The 23172-nt window shown below is 40.8% G+C and overlaps 2 protein-coding genes and 1 long non-coding RNA gene across 6 annotated transcripts in view; 2 read left to right on the top strand and 1 right to left on the bottom strand.

Moving 5' to 3' along the window:
- The window catches only part of ANKRD27 (ankyrin repeat domain 27), a 50721-nt gene extending 46964 nt beyond the window's left edge, over window positions 1-3757 (top strand). For 3 of the 4 annotated variants that reach the window (XM_027618893.2, XM_027618891.2, XM_027618894.2), the window contains one exon: window positions 299-3757. In XM_027618893.2, the coding sequence (XP_027474694.1) occupies window positions 299-535 (237 nt within the window). In that variant the 3' untranslated portion in view covers window positions 536-3757. The remainder of the gene's footprint in view (window positions 1-298) is intronic. The other variant, XM_027618892.2, reaches the window with a different exon arrangement.
- Window positions 3758-3889: 132 nt separating this feature from the next.
- On the bottom strand, window positions 3890-10001 carry PDCD5 (programmed cell death 5). The gene is made up of 6 exons (XM_027618896.1): window positions 9835-10001; window positions 8926-8963; window positions 6248-6309; window positions 5371-5462; window positions 4393-4464; window positions 3890-4077 (listed from the first exon to the last, which is right to left on the bottom strand). The coding sequence occupies exons 1-6, from the start codon at window positions 9898-9900 to the stop codon at window positions 4030-4032; spliced, it is 378 nt and encodes a 125-aa protein (XP_027474697.1). The 5' UTR covers window positions 9901-10001; the 3' UTR covers window positions 3890-4029.
- A 128-nt stretch (window positions 10002-10129) lies between these two features.
- The window catches only part of LOC118356442, a 32091-nt gene continuing 19048 nt past the window's right edge, over window positions 10130-23172 (top strand). The window contains exons 1-2 of the long non-coding RNA XR_004819748.1: window positions 10130-10265; window positions 13964-14025. This is a non-coding gene — a long non-coding RNA (uncharacterized LOC118356442). The remainder of the gene's footprint in view (window positions 10266-13963; window positions 14026-23172) is intronic.

The raw sequence follows: 23172 nt of genomic DNA, 5'->3' as shown, positions 1-23172 counted from the left end.
CATGCAGGTTGCTTCCATTTGCTGATCCTGTGTCCTCAGTTGTAAATGGGGACAGCAATTAGTACATCCCTGTTAAGAGTTATAAAGAGTAAACGTGCAAATAGGTAAAGCACTGACGTTGTGTCTGACACATGGAGTACACACACATCATCCTGTCCCCACGGGGGTGTCAGAGCTGAAATGCCCAGAAAGTACCAAGCACATGGGGTGACAAGCAGCACCCAAGAGCGCTGTTCTTGTGTGGTTCTTGTTTAAAGTGCAGTGCAAATGAACTGCTTGAATTGTACCATTTCTTCAGCCAGGGAGGCAAAGACTCACAGGGAAACAGAACCACCTGCCAGACCAGAGCAGATCTGAGAGTGCTGACAGAGGGCACGGCAATCAGCCCGAGGGGCCTGGACCAAAACAAAGTGTTCCTGCAAACAGGCGGATGCTGCGCAGACACACGGTCGAGGACACAGTCGTATCCCAGAACCCAGGGACTGCCGGCCACCTAGCCACTTCCCCAGAGGCTGATGTCACGTCCCAGTCTTAGTGGCAATAAGCAGTTGTTACATTGGCTGCCAAGAAGTGAGTCCTTGGCAGGGAGGTGCCAAGCAGAAACACAGCTGAGAACTGAAATGTACTTTCTGTTGGATTTGCAAGAAAAGCAGAAAGTTCCTGAAAGCTGTTCTGTGGCTGAGGGAAGGAATGCGACCAAGAAAACGATCACCATCTCTTTTCTCTCCAAAGCTGGTGCGTGCGCTGGAAAAGGAGTGCACACCGACTCCAGCAGTGTCCAGATTCTTAAGAGCAGGCGTATGTTTCTTCTGAAGTGGCAGGAGCTCCCTGGCTCCCGTGCGAGGTTTCACGACCAGATTCTGACCTCCTCCTAACGAAAGGTGCTAACCTCCGTGATGTGGACAAACGAGCAAACCGCAGGCCAAAAGAATTCCTCCATCTGGGATCAGCTGAAGAGAAGCAATTTAGGTTTCATGGTACCATGGAGGCCAGGCAGAAGCGACACATGGGAATGAGGAAAAGAGGACTGGAAAATGTTCCTTTGCAAAGCAGCACTTGAACCCAAAGATGCCTACATGCCGTTGTGATGTTCATTTTAATGAAAAGGACATTTAGGACCTATTCTACACTATGTATGTGGGAAAAGTTGGGTGTAATTTTTCTTCCAACCAAGTACAGATATTTGATCGCTGCACCTGTATCAGTCTCTTGAGACACATCCCCTTCCGTTAAAAACCTCCCTTAGATGTCACACCTGACTGATGGTTACTGAACAAGAGAGATTTGGCACATCTTTTCTTAGTCTTTTGATTCAGATTCAAAACTTACAGCACAAACCAGGTGAGAGTTACTTTCAGTTAGAATTTATTGCCATTTATTCCTTTTTATAAATTTCTATAGATTATACTCTTATTTTTTTATGTTACTAATTGGTCTACAGCCGCAAACATGGGTTTGTCCTGAGTACATTTTCAAGTAACTTTGTAATACAGAAATGGTTTTGTGCATGTTCTTGGGAATACTTGTGTATGTATAGAAGGGAGGGGCTGATTATTTTTCTACAAAGTAATTTATGATTTCTAATTTTCTAATGTGCCTTGGATATGTGCCAAATGATGGGAAAGAAACAGTAAACTTTATGATTCTTGAGCGTGTCATGGTACACTTTTTTAGTTAATGTCTTGTTCTGGAGAGAGAGGTATTTCGCAGCCTGTCTGCTATAAACATGTGCTCTGTGTATGGAAAGATCTCCCATTGGATGGATATACATTTTTCAGTTCCTGATGTCACTGAAATATGTAAACTGGATCATTCAGAGCAGACCATTATCCATTCACCTGCTTAGGCCTGACTTAATCTAGTAGGTGCAAGGGCCCACAAAAATGTTTTTTAAAAAAATCAGATAAAAAATGAATGGAATACAGTTTCTTAGCCCAAAAAGAAAATAAGCACTGTTGCTCTGCAAATTTCTTTTATTTTTTCCTTTTTCTCCCAGTTTTGAAACAAAACCATCTTATTGGCAGATTGTCGTGGTTTGCTCCCACCCTGATTAAGAAACTTATCAGCACAGGCAAGTTGCAAATATACACATTTAGTATCACCTATTTTTTGGGGTGGTGCAATATAATTTTGAAAATTTTCGTGTATACCCCTATATTTATTTCTAACAGTTCCCCTGATTGGTAAAATTGTCCCAGATGAAGAAACAGGTTCAGAGAAAGAAGGGGGCTGATTTGCTTGCACTATCAGAGCTGCGGTCTAGGCCTGCTTGGTGGGGTCATGTGAACTGGCAGTTTCCAGTGTGGTGTGTTCTTCTTCTGGAAATATAAATACCTTGAGTGAGACTGTTTTAGGGGAGAAGCTCCTTCTTGAGCTACTCTGGTAATCAGCAGGGTGAGCTACCCAAAGTGACCACCTCAATTATTTTTAAAAACACTTGTTTTTCTACAAACTTACTTTTCCACTTAAAACTAAACTTGATTTGACAACTCAGAAATTGGTAATGCCCAAATTTCTATTCTGCTTAAGAATGGTTTGAATTCAAAGTATTGTCAATTAAATTAGAATAACCACTCTCCATTTCCTAGACCAAAATATACTCCACCCCCCTTTCTACCTTCCAGAACTTTCATCCGTGTGTACGGAACCACTTTCTATCCTCAACTGTCTCTGGAGGACAGGACAGGGGTTTGACAGTTTAAACACATTCACATAGGTATTTGCCATCGGGACAGTGGTTATTCTGTAGGAGGAAGCATGTGACAAAACTTGCTAAGAATCCTCTAGTCTCCCTCCAGCGTTTTTATGTAAATGAGACCTGAAACAAAGTTCACCTGTAATAGGGATTTTTTTTAAAATCCGAGGGAAATTTACATGACTATCTAATTCTGTTCCTTAAAAAAAAAAAAAAAATGATGGAACAGTTCTACTCATTCGTTTATTTGGGAATGCTAGATGCTCCAACATTGACTTTTTGGGCCGCAGTTCCAAATTTCAAGCCTCAAAAACAGTAACCTCTCAAATACACAGTTTAAACATAGATCAGCAGTATGCTAGCTAAAGCAGAGACTAGGATTGTAAACTACTTTTCCTGTTACTCTCCTGCTACTAATCCTAGTCACCTCATATAATGTTATGGACTTCCTCCTAGGGCTGGAATCTCTAAAGTTTACACCAAACAGCTCACCTGCCATGTCAATTTACTCACACAAGTTTCAAAACCTAGTGGGAAGACAACGTAAGACATACCATTTAAGTTACCTGCCACTTTATCAGTGAAGAACTCAGAATATTTCTACCAAAATGTTTAACTGCTAAACTATCTCAGCTGGATTTTAGTCATTAGAAGGCACTTCTCTTACCAACATGTTTATTACTGTTGGAAGTATTACTACCAGTATCTCCCAGTTACTGTGGTAATTTTCTGCAATTCAAGTATCACTCTAGTTACAGACTGTCTTGGGTAGGGGTGATATTTGTCAGATCATTTGATCTCAATGCCTTTGAAAAGCAGATTATAAATGAAACCAAAGCTATGAATTTTCTTATAGTAAATGTGAATACTACCTTCAGGAAGAACAGTTTACCTGGTTTCAGAACCTAGGTCTTGGAAATATTAGACGTTAAGTATTAGATATTAAAGTTGATCCCTCTTAATCCGTGGGTTTTAACTACCATGATGTTACTGGATGCTATTTTCTTCTTACTGAAGAGTAAGCTGGCTTCTATTTCTGCAAAGGCCATTATCCTACCTAACGCTAACATCACAGTTACAGAGGATGTATTCATGCTGCTACACATTTCAAAACTTTTGGTGGGAAAGAAAAAATTCAAAATGCAGATCTTCTGTTCATTCAGCTATGGTACAAAAACAACTTTGCCCAAATTGTTTTATTTTGCATAACAAGTTTATTTTTTTAAAAGGCATATAGACAATAAACAAAGTAAATAATCAGATCTTCACTTCTACCCAGTATTATCTGTCCTAGAACTGTTCCATTAAGTTCCAGTCTCTAAACATCTTAAATTTCAATAATCGTCCTCTTCATCAGAGTCCATGACTTTTCTTCTGTTGAACTAGGGGAAGGGGGAAATTAAATGAGGGTCATAACATGTTTAATAAAGCATAACTCAGACTTTCTGAGAAGAACAAGGTCTACCTACTAGAGCAAGACACTACGTCTTTAAAACAGCTTAGTGTTTTAGGTCTATGGGGGGAGGGGAACGACAGACCCCTCAGCACGTGCAACCTTTCTCCCCAAACGTTCACCTCTTACAAAATGGAAATGTCTATGGGCTGAAACACATTTTGTTACAGTAGATGTATATTTAACATTTATCACTTAAAATAGCAATCTTTTTCTTTTGCCATGAGCATTTGGGGACACTTACTTTAACTGTGGTTTTCTTTTCTGTTTGTTGGCTTACTTTTTCAAGGATTTCTATTAAACCTTGTTCTGATACCTAGGATAACCAGAAAGAAAAACAGTACTTTTTTTTTTTAAACAGTGTGTGTACCTTAGTAGACTGAATGGTTTTAATTTTTCTGGGATGTGGGGACAGAGGTCAAGAGGGTAGGAAAGGCAAGACAGCAAGTTCTAAGTTGGCTTAAGTTCCAAAAGAATTTTGCTCTGCTAGCCTCATTTGAGGAGGGGGGGAAAGTAGCTATCAAAATTAGCTTTCTCAGGAAAATCCAAAGTCAACATTGTGTAAGAATACCTCTATCACCTCTAGCTAACAATGACAACCACCTACACCACTGTTAAGGGTCAGGAACAGAGACACATTGCCTCTGCCCTTGAGAAGCTTAAATACAAGACGCACCAATTGTTGTCTCTTCCACGTGCGCGCTTAGGGTAAGGGGTTCAGGGCAGGACTGATTCCCACAGGCTGTGAAGGCAGCAGGTGGTTTCCAGAGCAGGTGGGGCTCATGTGGATCTTGAAGGAAGGTCGGGCTCACCAGAATATACTCATCACGGCATTACAGCAGCATAATCAGAAATTTCAGCACCTCCTCATTTGCAAAACAAGCTTAACTTCTACCGACATTGGTAGTCTTTAATTGGTACCATTACAAACCTGTTTCCAGTGTAGAAGCAATTAGATGCTGACCCTAAGAGTCACTGGGTCACAAACACATCAAGGTTCCATAGCAACGTCGGTAAAGGAAATCAGAGAATTTTAGGAAAGGCAATTAAGTTATCTTTTAGGATTTATGGCAGATACTACAATTCTCTCCTTTATAAAATACCTCATTGAAACAGTCAACAAGAATTTCTATAACCTTTCTGAAAATTGACCTTTTGAAGATTTTTTTTGATAAAGTTAGGTAAGAATAGGTAAAACTGCCTCAAGGCAGTCCAAGCTTACCTTCCCACTTAGTTGTCCATATCTTGCCATCTGTATGAGGTAATTCTCTACTGCTTTAGTTTTTTCGGGCTTTACAAGTGCTAAGTTACTTACTAAAAAGAAAAAGAAGGAGTCAAAACTAAATGCACATATATAAAACTATGCGCTGACATTTCCAAAGCACTTCACAGACATATTTTGAAACTAGCAAGGTAGGTAGGTGGGGCAGATGGTACTATTACCCCTCTTAAAAAGGGGAAACTGAAGTTCAGCCATGCCTCAGTCAAAGCCACACACAGGTAGTGGGAGAGCCAAGATTAAACTTGGATCCTGGGATTCTAAGCCTGATGTTTTTTTTTTTTTTTTTTTAAATGATTGCCCTCTCGAACACAATTTCTCTACTACTACACATATATAATTGTGATGCTCCATCTAAGGCTGCTTCTAAGCTGGCCTTCAAGTCACAATACGAAAGATACTAGTTCATTCCGACTGGCTTAATTATTTTTTTCTACACTGTTTTGGTATTTATTATGAAGAATTCTGAACATACACTAAAACAGAGGCAATAAGCCCCCCACCAAGTCCCCTTCACCCACATCAACTACCAGTCACATTTTGTGATTGACTCGATTTACAAGTTGTTTCCTGTAAATCTTACCTAATGTGCACTTGGAGATCATCCCCGTGGTAAGAGAGAACTGAGCTGGTATTTTTAATAACTATTTAAATGCATTTCCTTAGGTTTATAAACTTCACATTTCTTACAATATTATCTGTATTGTGTTTAGGTTAAATACTTAATCCAGAATTAGCAATGATTTCATGTATCTTTCCCTATTCAACTAACTCAAGTCAATGTTATGGAAATAACTTAAAGGAAACTGAAGATGCTTACAACGGGCCCGGGCTGACTGATCCAGGACTTGGGCTAAGATACTGTTTCTCATTTCTGCTTCCCTACAACAAAAACAGGTCAGCAAAATTAGAACTATGCTGTCAGCATTCCTACTGAACATACAAAAATGGAACTCACACAATAGGTTTCCCAAGATGGAGCCCTCCCGTGTGCACGGACTGCATTATAGCAGGCGCTGCGCAGTGGCAGCACCCATAGTCAAGTAGAAGAGGCTACCTCTGCCCTCAGAAGCTGGCTTTATTTTATGTGGGTGTAAACCTACCAGGTTGAAAGGTAAAACTTTACATTTTCATAATTCAGGATAGAGTTTTAGTTTAACCACCACTACCAACATTTATTAAGTATGCAGTGTGTGAGAGGTTCTAGGAATTTGTAGTGAGAGTCCAAGCAATTAAAGGGCCAAACGATTAATCTGTCTGGTATTTTTGGAGATGAAGCAGCTGAGACCTAGGGAGGCTATCTTATGGGGACACGGATAATCATGGTCAAGCTAAAACGAGGCCCCATTTTACTTTTCCTTTTTTTTTTTAAAGATTTATTTCAGAGAAAGCACGAGAGCGCACACACAAGCTTGTGCACCCAAGTGGGGGGAGGGGCAGGGGAGGAGGGAGAAAATCTTCAGACTCCTTGCTGAGTGTAGAGCCTGACGCGGGACTTGATCTCACAACCCATGAGATCATGACCTGAGCCAAAACCAAGAGCTGGAAGCTTAACCAACTGAGCCACCCGGGCTCCCCTGAGCCCCATGTTTCAAGACTCTCAGTTCCACTCTTTGAGTCACCAGAGGGAGTGACATTATAACACTGCAACTATCCTTGCAACTAGTTCAGGTTCACAGGACAGTGGTTTCAAACTTTTAAGTAGCAAAAAAAAATTTTCCCCCAATGAAGTCCTTTAGGGAACTTAATACACAACACAGACAAAAGCAGATCCTCTGGCTGAATTAGAAGGGGAGCTGGGGCTGGCTGTACCTACTAACCACCCCTACCTGAGGAGCTTATAGCCCACTTCCACAGGCCATTTCCTTATGGCTCCTGAGTACTTCAACCCTGCTGTGAACTACCGTTACTATATTTCACTGAATCTGAGATGCCATTGGTTGTAAGATGCACCATAGTTTTATATACCTCTAAGAACAACAACAACAAAACACCCTAGATGAGTCTAATAAGGAGACCCCTACTCAAAGCTGGGGCATCAAAGAGTAACATCCACAGTACAAGGTAAACAAAAAATAAACCGGCCACACAGAAAGGGACAGCAAGGAAGGATGCATGAATCAGCCTTGGCCCTGAGTGGAAGAGGGAAAAAGTTCCTGAGAGTTTGAACTTCAAGTTCTTGCAGGCCTTACACTGCTTGGGGGGAAGTGGAATCTAAGGCACAGAATTTAATTTTAAAACATCTCAGGTTAGAAATGTACCCAAGTGATGGCAGAAGCAAAAATAAATCTTCTCTGGAAGAATCCAGGACAAGAGTGATCATTTATGAGACCTAATCTATGTTAAAAATGTGAAAAAATGTACATCTTAGAATCAATGAAATTCATGTAGTAGTTTTATTTTTTTCTTAGCACCATCTTTCTTCTACCACTAACAAGCCATGTAAGGACGGAACCTTCTCTGCCCTGCCTGTTTCTATAGATCCAACATAGTGCCTGACCCAGACCTAGTGCTCAATGAATATTTGCTGAATGGTGGCACCTTGGTGTCTCAGTTGGCTGAACATCCAACTCATGATTTTGGCTCAGGTCATAATCTCAGGGTCATGATATCTGGAGCCCAAGTGGGGCTCTAAGTTCACCGGGGAGTATGCCTGGGATTCTCCCCGCTCTGCCTCTCCCCTCACTCACATGTGCACTCTCTCTAAAATAAATACATCTTTTTTTTTTTTAAGATTTTATTTATTTGACAGAAAGAGACAGCAAGAGAGGGAACACAAGCAGGCAGAGTGGGAGAGGGAAAAGCAGGCTTCCCGCTGAGCAGGGAGCCCAATGTGTGGCTCGATCCCAGGACCCTGGGATCATAACCTGAGCCGGAGGCAGACGCTTAACGACTGAGCCACCCAGGTGCCCCCTTAATAAATACATCTTAAAAAATATGTGGAGGGAAAATGTGTTGTTGTTCAGTAAGTATAGTTTGTTTTGCAAGATGGAAAAGTTCTAAAGATTTGTTACATAACAATGAAAATATAAACTTCACACTTAAAAATTATGTAAATTTTATGTCTTATTTTTAAAAATCACAATTAGAAAGAAGAAAAGGTAGCATGGTGAGATAACTAGGTCTTCATTCAATAAACCTGCAATGTATGAGGTGCCCTGCCATGTGCTGGGAATAAAATAGCAGTAAGAACAGTAAATGTGAGGCACTGTCCCCATGTAATCCTCACAAAATCCCTATGAGGTAGTCCTATTATGAGGCTCATTTTAAGGTAATCACAGTTTAGCAGACAAGCAAACATCAACCAATTATAATACATGTGGAGTTCTACACACGTTTCTTCAATTAACAAATTAATAATGAAACTACTCTGATTACTTACAGAAAAATCTCTACGCTAGGAAAAACTTTAAATTTACACGCCTATTAAAATAACTAAACTAAAAAAACAATTCGGTGAAACCCCCCCTTCAAAAAGTTCAGAGCTCCAGCCCATACCTGTGTTTTGCTTCCTGTTGTGCTGCATCGCCAGGATCCTGGAAAAAAAAAATCGTGTCTTTTTAGTAGAGTAATTTCGCATAAAAAAGTAGGAGCCACTTTCTTGTTTCTGATACTTAAGGCTCCTGCAGTGGTAGAGATCAAATTATTACCAAATGATTAAAAGCTGGGCCTCACAAAAATCAGTGGGATAGTTCCAACTTACTGCAAGGTTTCGATAAGCTTCTAAAATCACAATCTAGCAGAATGTTTTAAACACAAGCAACCATGAAGGAGGGGAGTCCCTATACTACGAAACCGTAGTGTAAGAAATATTTCTGGATAGTAAAATTTGCTTCGTTATTGGGGACGATGATTCACTCGCCGCTTCCCGGGAGACCGTCCCGCTCCAGCCCTACCACGGTGGTCCCCTCCCCGCACAGCAAAGTCATTAACTTGAGCACTTTATCTACGGGATTCGTGGTTGTGTGGCTCCTCCCCGGGACCATCAACTCCGTCAGAGAGGATGTTCCCCTCTGTACCCGCAGCACCTGGCACACAGCAGACCTTCAAACAACGTCAACTACTTGGGTCAGAACACCCGAATTCTAGGAAACAATTCGGCTGGAAAGCAGTCGGAGCTGGCTAGACCCGAAGCTAAGGGGACCGAGACAGCTGAGGGGCTGGGCATTCCGCTCCGGAGCGACGCCGACCCGAAGAGGCCCAGCGCCGGACCGTCCGGGGACCGCACGCGGTCGGCCTGGCGGCCCAGCGCCCACCCGCCCGGAGGGGCCGAGGCCGGCCTCGGGGGCAGCGGCGGGGTCCTGGGCCCGCGGGGCGAGCTCCAGCCGCTGCGTCCCAAGCCTCCGCCCGGGGCCGCGCCCTTCACCCCGGGCGAGCGCGGCGCCCGGCGGGGACCGGCGTACTCACCCCATGTTTCGCCTGCAGTTCGGCCAGCCTCTGTTTCCTCAGAGCCTCCAGCTCCTCCTCCGCCATGGTGCGGCAGTCCGGGGACGAGCAGCCACAACCACGCTCCGAGGGCTCTCCCGCAGCGCCCCGGCGCGCGCACGACTATCCCCACTACGCAGGCGCGCGCAGCGCCCAGGCATCACCAATCCAGCCCGGAGCTGCGCCGCCAGCCGCAGCCAGGGCGCCGGGAGAGGCCCGATTGCGCGATCGCAGGCGGTGGGGCGGCGCGGGCCGCCTGGGCAGAACCAGCGCCGAGCCTTCGCGACTCCAGTCCCACCTCCTCATCCCCACTGGACGCGGTTCTCGCGCTGACGCGGCGGGCTAGGGTCGCACCTCGAGAAGGAAAGGATAGTAATGTAAAAACAGACCGTCATCAACAAGTTTAATAATAGGTAAAATCTGCCAGTGGCCGATCCGTGCTAGCCTCGTGTTATCTCCGTTTACAGTTGAGGACGCAGGGATTCAGAAAGGCAAAGTGGGCTTAGGGAAATGTCCAAAAACTGGATTGCGGTGATAGTTGCACCACTCTTCCATTTGCTAAAAAGACACTAAATTGTACACTTAAAATGGGTCAGGGGTTGGGGGCTGGGGGAGGGGATCGGGAAGAAGACAGTCGCTGTCACCCGGCCATTAAGAAGCCAAGTTAAAGCAAACTTGGACTCCGAGATTCGGCCCAGATGGGCCTTTCCTCAGAGGTTGGAGCTGGGCTGTGGGGTGTGGTGTAAACTTCCAGACAACCCCCCCACCCCACTCCACCCTACCCCACACAGACACCCCCCCTGCAGACACTTCTACCCCACCTCACACTCCCACTCCACCCCACACGGACACCCCTCACCCTACTGACCCCAACCCACACACACACACTCCTACCCCACCCCACACGGACACGCCCACCCCGTCCTGCCCCACATAGAGACCCCACCCCCCCACAGACACTTGGACCCCACCTCACACTCCCACTCCAACTCCCATGGACACCCCCACCCCCCACACACTTCTACCCCACTTCCCATTCTCACTCCAACCCACACAGATACCCCCACCCTATCGACCCCAACCCCCCCACACACACTCCTACCCCACCGCACACAGACACTTCTACCCTACCTCACACTCCCATTCCAACCCACACAGATACCCCCACCCTACCGGCCCCAACCCACAGACACCCCCACCCCTCACAGACACTTCTGCCCCACCTCACACTCCCACCTCAACCCACACGGACACCCCCACACAGAAACCCCCACCCCACACAGACACCCCCACTGCACGCCCACCCCATGGGCACACAAGGGCCTGTGGGAGGACCTTTTGGGGACAGCTGTGTTGTGTGAACTCCCTGGGGGGGAGGGCGCCTTTAGAATGGGGGCATTGTTGTGTGTGGAGGGGGACAGCCCCCTAAACTCTTGACTCATGCATGTAATTCACCTACTGTTTTTTTCAGTTGAGGCAAAATATAAAATTTACCATTTTAACCATTTTTAAGTGTTTGGTTTGATAGTATTAAATACATCAACATTGTTGTGAAACCAATGTCTAGAACTCTTTTCATCTAGTAAAACTGAAACTATACCCATTCAATAACAAGTCCCCAAGTTCTTCTGTCTTTTATGATTTTGACTACTGTGCTTCCTGTAAGTGGAATCATGCAGTAATTGTCCTTTCGTTGCACTTAGCATACTGTGTTCAAGGTTCATCCATTTGTAGCATATGTTAGAATTTTCTTACTTCCTAGGGCTGAAGAAAATTCCGTTATATGTATATACCACTTTTGTTTATCCACTGATCTGTCAATGGACACATGTTTTTTCCACCTTTTGGATATTGTGAATAATGCTGCTGTGTGAACATCATTAGCATATAAATATTTCAATTCTTGGGTATAGAGAATCCAAGTCTTTTGAATTAGACAGACATTCACTAGACATTTTTATTTTAAACATTAATGATTCTTTTCTCTAATATGTAAACTGGCAAGATTTAAGGGGGAGCGGGGCACCTGGCAGGCTCAGTCAGTGGAGCATGCATCTCTTGATCTCGGGGTTGTGAGTTCCAGCCCCAGACTGGGTGTAGAGATTACTTAAAAATAAAAATCTTTAGGGGTGCCTGGGTGTTAACAGTCTGTTAAGTTCCGGGCTTTTGGTTTCAGCTCAGATCATGATCTCGGTGTCCTGAGATTAAGCCCTGGGTGGGGCTCTGTGCTTAGTGCTGAGTCGGCTTGGGAGTCTCTCTCCCTCTCCCTATCCACCCCCCCCCCCCACTTGTGCTGTCTCTCTCTCAAAAAAAAAAAAAAAAAAAAGCGAATCTTTAAAAAAAGATACAAGGAGGAGAGATTATAAAAATGGTAGTCCGGAGTTTTAAGGGCATCACGGTGGAAACCTTTTGTGGCCCATTTGTGAGATGGGTGATGTAATGGCTCACATGATTTCTACTCCAGGGCGCTGGAGGAGGCAGCCCTAGCTGAGCTGGTGCCCCAGTGGCACTTACTCATGAGTAAGTGAGGAAACCAGAATCAGCAGACAGGGATTCTCACCTCCTTCCTTAAATCTAAATGCATTCCCAATGGATCAGATATTTAAAGTTTGAAAAAATAAATCACAAAGTTATGATAACTTATTTATGTAGTTATGTGACTATTGTGGGGAAATCAGAGGACTCTCCATAAAACCATCTGAGTTGGACCCCTCTTTTAAATATATTATTTTGGGATGCCTGGGCGGCTCAGTCTGTTAAGTCTGAGGGAGCCTGCTTCTTCCTCTGCTTGCTGCTCCCCTCTGCTTGTGTTCTCTTTCTCTCTCTCTCTCTGACAAATAAATAAATAAAATCTTTTAAAAATAAATATATTATTTTGACTTCTTTTCATTCTTCTCTAGGGTCATCAGCCTGTTCAGGTTTTCTGTTTCTTCTCAAGATAATTTTAATTTCTAGAGAACCATTCAGCATGTTCCAGGGTTTCACATTTTAAAAATATATGGCTATCAGGGGCGCCTGGGTGGCTCAGTCATTGGGTGTCTGCCTTCGGCTCGGATCATGATCCCAGGGTCCTGGGATCGAGCCCCGCATCGGGCTCCCTGCTCTGCAGGAGGCCTGCTTCTCCCTCTCCCACTCCCCCTGCTTGTGTTCCCTCTCTCGCTGTCTCTCTCTCTGTCAAATAAAATCTTTAAAAAAAATAAAAAAAATATATGGCTATCACATCTGTATCTGTAGTTCCATCCATTTTAGGGATTGTTGATTTGTTTGTTTGCATTATTATTTTTCCTGATTATGCTTTCTAGCCATTTTAATATTTTGCTCTTTTTCCCCCCAAAGAACTCAATTTATCAGTATTCTTTTTTTTTAAGATTTTATTTATTTATTTGGCAGAGAGAGAGAGAGTGAATGTGCACATGCACAAGCAGGGGGAGAGGCAGAGGGAAAAGCAGGCTCTCCCCTGAGCAGGGAGCCTGATGGGGGGCTCGATCCCAGGACCCTGGGATCCTGACCAGAGCCGAAGGCAGACGCTTAACTGACTGAGCCACCCAGGTCCCCTAAAATAAAATATTTTTTTTAAAGAAATAAAAATAGAATGTAATCAATTACAAAAGAATACTGATGGGGTGCCTGGGTGGCTCAATAAGTAACATCAAATAAATAACATCATTTTTTATAAAAGTCTCTTTAAATAACATCTATATTATTATTTCTTAATTTATATAGTACAGACATTTTCAAATGATCTCATCCAATGGTGGATATGGATTTAACACATTTCCAGAACACCTCTGTTCCTTCCCTCTTAGTTTCTTTTCTTTTTTTTTTTAAGATTTTATTTATTTATTTGAGAGAGTGAGAGAGAGAGCCCAAGAGGGGGTAGAGTCAGAGGGAGAAGCAGACTCCCTGCTGAGCAGGGAGCCTCATGTGGGGACTCGATCCCAGGACTCCGGGATCATGACCTGAGCCGAAGGCAGTCGCTTAACCAACTGAGCCACCCAGGCACCCCCCTTGTAGTTTCTTAATACACATATTACTAGTTTTAGTTCTAAAGTTGGTTATTGTTGTATCTTTAAGCAATATACTTACACTTTCTATTTCTTATTCCGTCAAGGACAGATGGTGCCTTTTCACTCTCAGCTTGAGAGGATGAAGATATTAACATCTCTACCTCCCGTAAGCTCACATCTTTTTTTGTAAATCTCAGCTTCTATTATCTGTGCTTGTATTTCTACATCTTATTGATATTCTGATCTGCAATCATAATGAAGTCTTTCTGTTTTGTCTATAGGTTGATTCTAAAAGTTAAAAATAGCTTTTCCAGTTCTTTTGTTCCTTTTTAAAAAATTGTGGTAAAAGATGCATAGCATAAAGATTACCATATTAACCATTTTTTTTCCTTTTTTATTGTTATGTTAATCACCATATATTACATAATTTGTTTTGGTGTACTGTTCCATGGTTCATTGTTTGTTCATAACACCCAGTGCTCCATGCAGAACGTGCCCTCCTCAATACCCATCACCAGGCTAACCCATCCCCCCACCCTCCTCCCCTCCAGAAACCTCAGTTTGTTTTTCAGAGTCCATCATCTCTCCTGGTTCGTCTCCCCCTCTGACTTACTCCCCTTCATTCTTCCTCTCCTGCTATCTTCTTCTTTTTCTTTTTTCTTAAAATATGTTGCATTATTTGTTTCAGAAGTACAGATCTGTGATTCAACAGTCTTACACAATTCACAGCGCTCACCGTAGCACATACCCTCCCCAATGTCTATCACCCAGCCACCCCATCCCTCCCACCCCCGACCACTCCAGCAACCCTCAGTTTGTTCCTGAGATTAAGAATTCCTCATATCAGTGAGGTCATATGATACATGTCTTTCTCTGATTGACTTATTTCACTCAGCAAAACACCCTCCAGTTCCATCCACGTCATTGCAAATGGCAAGATCTCATTCCTTTTGATGGCTGCATAATATTCCATTGTGTATATATACCACATCTTCTTTATCCATTCATCTGTCGATGGACATCTTGGCTCTTTCCACAGTTTGGCTAACCATTTTTAAGCATATAATTCGATGGCATTAAGTACATTCACATTGTTGTGCAACCATCCCCCCTGTTAACCTTAACAATAAAAGGGTTAGTTCTTTTACCAGCAAAAAAGGGCTTATTTGGGAATAACAGAGAATCTCAATTTGGGACAAACAAGCTATGGCAAAACGATAGGCAAGTCCAGCAAAGGAGAGGAATCTTATTTTATGGAGAAGAATGAGGAAGATGGGAGGGGTTGTTTTGAACAAAAGTCAATTGGAGAAAAGCATGAGTCCAAGGTGATGGTGGTTTCTCATTGGCTGAGTTGTAGGTGGGGGGGTGATTTCTTATAGGAGATGCAATGGACATGTTTTTGTGATGAGGTCTGTAATTAATGATTCTTTCCTGTTGAGGATTCTTCTGTTGGGGTCCATAATTGACAATGCTTCCTATTATTGATGTTGAATGATAAGGCTCCTCTTTGTCACCTCCCCTTCTAGCTTCCCTGCTCCATTTTAGTGATATTTCCTTTTATTGTTTTTCACACCACTATCTCCAGAACGTTTTCATCTTTCTTGACTGAAACTCTGTACCCATTAAACACTAACTCTTCATTTCCTCCTTCCCTAGCCCCTGAACCACCATTCTACTTTCTGTCTCTATGAACTTGACTACTCCAGATGCTTCGTTTAGTGGAATCATACAACAGTTGTCCTTTTGTGACTGGCTTATTTCACTTAGCATGATGTCCTCAAGGTTCTTCCCTATTGTAGCACATGTCAAAATTTCCTTCCTTTATAAGGCAGAATAATATTCCATTCTACATATACATCACATTTAATTATCCATTTATCAATGGACACTTGTATTCTTGCCACCTTTTGGCTATTGTGATTAATGCTGCTGATATGATGTGCAAATATCTGTTAGTCCCTGCTTTCACTTTTTCTGGGTATATATCCAGAAAAAGAATTGCTAAATCATATGGTGATTTTATGTTTAGTTTTCTCTGAGGAATCGCTGTACAATTTTCCACAGTGGCTGTGTTATTTTATATTCCCACATACATCCCAGTAACGCACAAGCATTCCAATTTCTCCACATTCTTGCCAACACTGGTTATTTTCTGTTTTTGGATAATAGCCATCCCACTGGACATGATGTTGTATCTCATCGTGTTTTTTTTTTTTTAAGATTTTATTTATTTATTTGACAGAGAGAAAGCACAAGCAGGGGGAGTGGCAGGCAGAGGGAGAGGGAGAAGCAGACTCCCCGCTGAACACTGAGCCCAATGCGGGACTCGATCCCAGGACCCTGAAACCATGACCTGAGCCAAAGGCAGATGCTTAACCGACTGAGCCACCCAGGTGCCCTCTCATCTGGTTTTGATATGCATTTAAATTAGTGATGTTGAACATCTTTTCATGGGCTTATTGGCTATTTGTGTATCTTTAGAAATGTTTATTCAAGTCTTTTGTCCATTTTATATACTGGGTTGTTTCTTCATTTGTTGTTGAGTTGTAGGAGTTCTTTATTTTTTTAAGATTTATTTATCTGAGAGAGACAGAGAGAGAGAGAATGCATGCGTGCACTGGAGCAAGGGGAAGAGCAAAAGGAGAGGGAAAGAATCCTCAGGCAGACTCCCTGCTGAGCATGGAGCCCAGTGCAGGGCTCCATCCTAGGACCCTGAGATCATGACCTGAGCCGAAATCAAGAGTCAGACACTTAACCCAGGTGCCTCAAGTTGTAGGAATTTTTTATATATTTATATGTAAACATATGATTTGGATATATTTTCTCCCATTCTCTGGGTTCCCTTTTCCCTCTGTTGATAGTGTCCTTTGATGCACAAAATTTTTTAATTTTGATGAAATTCAACTTACCTACTTTTTTTTTGTTGTTGCCTGTGCTTTTGATGTCATATCCAAGAAGTCGTTGCCAATCCAGTGTCATGAAGCTTACCCCCTTTGTTTTCTTCTGGAAGTTCTATCGTTTTAGTTTTTGTTTAGGTCTTTGACCTATTTTGATTTATTTTTTGTATGTGGTGTAAGATAAAGGTCCAACTTCTTCTCTTATTCCTCTTCTTCCTCCTTCTTGCATGTGGATATCCCGTTTTCCCATCCCCATTTGTTGAAAAGACTGTCCTTTCATCATTGAATGGTCTTGGCACCTGTGCCAGAGTTATTTGCCCATGTACGTGAGAGTTTATTTCTGTGCTTTCCGTTATAGTCCACTGCTCTGTTTGTCTGTGTTTGTGCCAGTACTACACCATTTTGAATGCTGTCACTTTGTAGTAAATTTTGTAATCAAGAAGTGTGAGACCTCCAACTTCATTCTTTTTCATGATTGTTTTGGCTATCTGGGGTCCCCTGAGATTCCATGTGACTTTTAGAATAAATTTTTCTATTTTTGAAAAAAAAATCGTTGGGATTTTGATAGAGATTACATTGAATCTGTAGGTCAATATGGGGGAGTATTGACATCTTAATTATATTAAGCCTTCCAATCCATGAACATAGGATGTCTTTCCATTTATTTGTGTTTCCTTTAATTTCTTTAAGCAAGTTTAATGTACAAGCCTTTTGCCTCCTTGGTTTAGTTTATTTCTAAGTATTTTGCTCTTTTTTTAATGCTAATATAAATGGAATTATTTTTCTTAATTTACTTTTCTGAAGGTTCACTGTTAATGTACAGAAATGCAACTGATTTTTGTGTTGATTTTGTATCCTGCAACTTTGCTGAGTTTATTAGTTCTAGTTTTTTTAAGTGGAATCTTTAGGCTTTTCTACATGTGAGATCACGTTGTTTGTGGACAGAGATCACTTTACTTCTTCCTTTCCAAATTTGGATGCCTTTTATTTCTTTTTCTTGCCCAATGGCTCTGGCTAGGACTTTCTAGTACTATGTGAAATAGATATGGTAAAAGCAAGTATTCTTGTCTGGTTCCTTATCTTAGAGGAAAAGCTTTCACACTTTCACCATCAAGTATGTTAGCTATGGGTTTTTCGTATGTGGCCTTCATTATGTGGAAGTAGTTTCCTTCTGTTCCTAGTTTGTTGAGTGTTTTTATCATGAAAGGATGTTGAATTTTGTCAAATGCATTTTATGTATCAATTGAGGAAATGATGTGTGTTTTTTCCTGCCTTCATTCTGTTGTCATGGCATATTACTTTGATTTTCATATGCTGAAATATCCTTGTATTCCAGGAATAAATCCCACTTGGTTATAGTGTATAGTCCTTTTAATACGCTTTTGAATTCTGTTTGCTACTATTTTGTTGGTGATTTTTGCATCAGTGTTCATAAGGGATATTTGTAGTTTTCTGTTTGTTTGTTTTTGTTTTTTTGCATGTAGTAGCTTTGTCTGACTTTGGTTTCAGGGTAATGTTGGCCTCATAGAATGAGTTAGGAAGTGTTCCCTCCTCTTTTATATTTTTGGAAGAGTTTGAGAAACGTTTGTGTTAATTCTTCTTTAAGTGTTTGTCAGAATTCACCATGTGTTCCTGGACTGTTCTTTTTTTTTAATTAAAAATTTTTAAAAGATTTTATTTATTTATTTGACAGAGAGAGAGAGAGAGAGCAAGCACAAGCAGGGGGAGCCGCAGGCAGAGGGAGAGGGAGAAGCAGGCTCTCCGCCGAGCAGGGAGCCTGATGCAGGACTCAATCCCAGGACCCTGGGACCATGACCCGAGCCGAAGGCAGACGCTTAACCGACTGAGCCACCCAGGCGCCCCTGGACTGTTCTTTGTTGGTAGGTTTTGATTACTGATTCAATATCCCTACTAGTTATTGATCTATTCAGATTTTCTCTTTCTTCATGATTCAGTCTTCACTAGGTTGTGTGTTTCTAGGAATTTGAACATTTCATCTAGATTCTCCAATTTATTGGTATATAGATGTTCCTTTTTGTTTCTTTTTATATCCTTTTTATTTCTATAAAACCAGTAGTAATGTCCCCTCTTCTATTTCTGACTTTAGTTCTTTGAATCTTCTTTTTTTAGTTAGTTAGTCTAGCTAAAGGTTTTTTTAATTTTGATCTTTTCAAAGACCAACTATTGGTTTTGTTGATTTTCTCTATTTTCCTGTTTTCTATTTTATTTATGTTTGCTATAATCTGTATTATCTCCTTCCTTTTGCTAGCTTTGGGATTAGTTTATTCTTTTTCTAGTTCATTAAGATGTTAATTTGAGATGTTTCTTGTTTTAAAATATGTTTATGGCTATAAATTTCTATCTTAGCACTGCTTTTGTTATATCCCATAAGTGTTGGTATGATGTCTTTTCATTTTTATTTGTCTGAAGATATTTTCTAATTTCCTTTGTGATTTCTTCTTTGCTCTATTGGTTGCTAAAGAATGTGTTGTTTAGTTTCCACATATTTGTGGACTTTCCAGTTTTCCTTCTGCTGTTGATTTCCAGTCTCATTCCATTGTGATCAGAAAAGATATCTTGTATGATTTCAGTCTTTTAAATGTATTAAGACTTGTTTTGTGGCCTAATATATGGTCTATCCTGAGACTGTCCCATGGGCACTTGAAAAGAATGTGTGCTGTGCTGTTGCTGGGTAGAGTGCTCTGTATCTATCAGTTAGGTCCAACTGGTCTATAGTGTTGTTCAGGTCCTCTATCTTCTTATTGATCTTCTGTCTTATTGTTACTTCCATTATTCAGAGTGGGATATTGAAGTCTCCTACTATTCTTGGAGAGCTATCTCCCTTCAATTCTGTCAATGTTTGCTTCAAATATTTAGGAGCTCTGATGTTTGACACATGTATTTTTATAATTGTTATTTCTTCTTGGTGAATTGACCCTTTTATCATTGTAGTATGCCCTTCTTTGTCTCTTGTAATAGTTTTTGACTTCACGTCTATTTTTTCTGATAGCCACTCCTCCCTTTTGCTTACTATTTGTATGGAATATATTTTTCCATCATTTCACTTTCAACCTATTTATGTCCTCAGATCTAAAGTGAGTCTCTTGTAGACAGCCTGTAGTTGAATCCTGTTTTTTATTTAGCACTTACTTTTGTATTTTGTTATTTGTTTTATGTATGTCTTATAACATTTTTGTTTCTTATTTTCTCCATGACTGCCTTCTTTTGTATTTAGTTGATTTTTTTTTGTAGTGACACATTTTGTTTCCCTAAGTTATGACTTTATTTATTTTTTTAAAGATTTTATTTATTTGACAGAGAGAGACACAATGAGAGAGGGAACACAAGCAGGGAGAGTGGGAGAGGGAGAAGCAGACCTCCCGCTGAGCAGGGAGCCTGATGTGGGGCTCGATCCCAGGACCCTGGGATCATGACCTGAGCTTAAGGCAGACGCTTAACGACTGAGCCACCCAGGAGCCCCCTAAGTTATGACTTTAAAATATTGTTCAACACAGAGCCAAGTAGTGTACTGTGCTATTTATTTTCTTGTTCAATTTTTTGCTTTTACTGGAGTATTTAATTGTGTCTATTTTCTTTTCTTTTTTTTTTGTTTGCCTATTATTTTTTAAAGTATTTTTCACCAGCTTTATTGAAATATAATTGATGTATAACCCTATGTAAGTTTAAGATTTACAACATGATTTGCTACAGGTATATATTGTGAAATGATTACCACAATAAGATCAGTTAACACACCCATCACCTCACATAACTTGTGGTGAAAATATTTCAGATCTACTTTCTTAACAAGTTTCAAGTATATAACACAGTATTATTAACTATTGTCATCATGTTGTACATTTTGATCCCTAGAACTTATTTTTTTAAAGATTTATTTATTTATTTTAGAGAGAACAGTGTTGGGGGGGCGGCGGCAGAGGGAAAGGGAGAGAGAGTCTTAAGCAGACTGCTTGCTGAGCATGGAACCAGACTTGGGGCTTGATCTCACAACTCCCAGATTACAACCTGAGCCAAAACCAAGAGTTAGATGCTTAACTGACTGCACTACCCAGGCGCCCCAGAAGTTACTAATTTTATAACTGCAAGTTTGTATCCTTTAGCCACATCTTCCCATTTCCCTCACCCCTCAACCCCTGGCAACTACCAATTTACTCTGTTTCTATGAGTTTGACTTTTTTAGATCCTATGTACAAGAGAGATCATGAAGTATTTGTCTTTTTTGTCTTATTCATTTCACTTAATATAATGTGTCATCAAGGTGCATCCATACTGTTGCAAAAGGCAGGCTCTCCTTCTTTTTTATGGCTGAATAATATTCCTGTGTGTGTGTGTGTGTGTGTGTGTGTGTGTGTGTGTGTACATCACATTTTCTTTATCAATGGATACTTGGATTGTTTCCATTTCTTAGCTATTGTGAATAATACTGCAATGAACTTAGGGGTGCCCTTTGTTTTTCTTTATCAAAGATAATTGAACATTTCTTTTCTAAACTCTTCATCATATATTCTTGCAGGTTTCACTTTGATTATCAGAGATCTATCTTTTTTTTTTTTTAAAGATTTTATTTGTTTATTTGACAGAGAGAGACACAGCGAGAGAGGGAACACAAGCAGGGGGAGTGGGAGAGGGAGAAGCAGGCTTCCCGCCAAGCAGGGAGCCCCATGTGGGGCTCAATCCCAGGACCCTGGGATCATGACCTGAGCCGAAGGCAGACGCTTAATGACTGAGGCACCCAGGAGTCCCAGAAATCTATCTTGTAAAGGCTTTCTTCCTCCCTCTTTAATTTGGATGTGTTTTTCTCTAGGCCTGGAGCATACCGGTCATTCTGGATTTCCCCTTGTTACTGTCTTGGGTTGTATCCTCTGTTTCTTGGATTCCTTGTTTTCTTTCCTGGTTCAACCTCTCATTTTGTTGAAGCACATCTTCAAGTTATTCTTTATGAAAAAAAGAGTATGGCCGGTAAATTTTCTTTGTTTTTCTATGTCTGAATATTGAATCAACTCTTACATTTGACTCTTTGGCCAGCTATCGATGTCTAGATAAAATAAGTTTCCCTTCAAATTATTTTAAATTAATAATTAAAAAATAAATTATTTGATATTTTCCTTTCCAGCTTTGTTATGTATTGGTGGTATTTTTTAAATTGCTTACTTTTCATTTTGAAAAATATCAAATCTATAAAAAATGGAATGAATGGTACAAAGAACACTTAATGGACCTGTCACATAGATTCACTAATCTATAAGATTAAGATTTTGCCATATTTGCTTTACCTCTGTCTACCCACATATTTTTCTGAGCCATTTGAAAGTACCTTGTAGATATGTTACTTCACTCCTATGTATATATCCTAAGAACAAAGACATCTCATACATAACTATAATACAATTATTGCACCCAATAAATTAATACAGATAAAATAACATCATTTACTTGATGTACAGCCCACATCATATCTCTCCAATTGTTCAAAGAACCTTCACGACCGGTGTTTGTTTTCTTGTCAGTTCAGGACTCAGTAGTGTTTAGCAGTCATTCCCCTGAAGTCTGAAAGTAGAGCTCCTCTGTTTTCCAACATTTAGTTATATAAAAAATCTGATATATGTTCCTTCATAAGTGGTATTTTTTTTCTTGAGCTTTTAGGATCTTTTCTTTTTTTCCTATGTTCTAAAATTTTGCAAAGATGTGGGTCTATTAAAAGTCCTTATGCTGTTTGCTTCATAGGTCTTTTAAACACGGACACTTGTCTCTTTCACCTTTGGGGGATTTTGTTGTATTGTTCGTCTGATTATTTTCTTCTCTCTGGTTTCTCTTTTTCTGGAGCACTTCTAAAACTGGACCTCCTGGATAGACCTTCTCTGTCTCTTTTCTTTCGTGTCTTCCATCTCTTGGTCTCTATGTTCTGGAAGATTTCTTCTGTTGTATCTTCTGAGCCTTCTAGATAATTTATTTCAGCATCATAATTTTATTTTACAGGAGCCTTTTCTCGTTCTCTGATTGTGCCATTTACATAGTATCTTGTTCTTGATTTTGAATGCAATAACATTGAATATAGTTATGATAATAATTTAAAAATATCTATAATTTAATTTATTTTTATTTATTATTTTATTATTCTTTAATCGAATCAGTTCTCTATCCTTTCAGTTTTTTTTTTTCCTTTTAGTGGAACTTTTTTATGGCAGCCCTTACCAAGCTAATACATATCTGTCTCCTTTTCTGTCTTTTCCTTCTTCCTTCTCCCTTCTTCCACCTCTTCTTCCTTCTTCCTTTTCTTCTCCCTTTTTCTGGAGTTATTAAAATTTCTTGACGGAGGTACTCTCTGATGTTTCATTTGTGGAGTTGATGTTCTATGGCCCCGCATTCTGAACTAGGGGAGGGGATGGGACTGAACT

This window comes from Zalophus californianus, chromosome 17, assembly GCF_009762305.2.
Source record: "Zalophus californianus isolate mZalCal1 chromosome 17, mZalCal1.pri.v2, whole genome shotgun sequence".
NCBI classification, from domain to species: Eukaryota; Metazoa; Chordata; class Mammalia; order Carnivora; family Otariidae; genus Zalophus; species Zalophus californianus.
This window is presented reverse-complemented; position numbering and strand designations above follow the sequence as displayed.

Bases quoted from the DNA above. Each gene is read 5' to 3' on its own strand.
- PDCD5 (XM_027618896.1), bottom strand. From the start codon at position 9,900: ATGGCGGAGGAGGAGCTGGAGGCTCTGAGGAAACAGAGGCTGGCCGAA. The intron at 5,463-6,247 runs GTAAGCATCTTC...TTTTCTTTTTAG, and splicing joins TCAGTCAGCCCGGGCCCGTT to TAAGTAACTTAGCACTTGTA. The intron at 4,078-4,392 runs GTAAGTGTCCCC...CCCTTCCCCTAG, and splicing joins AAAAGAAAACCACAGTTAAA to TTCAACAGAAGAAAAGTCAT.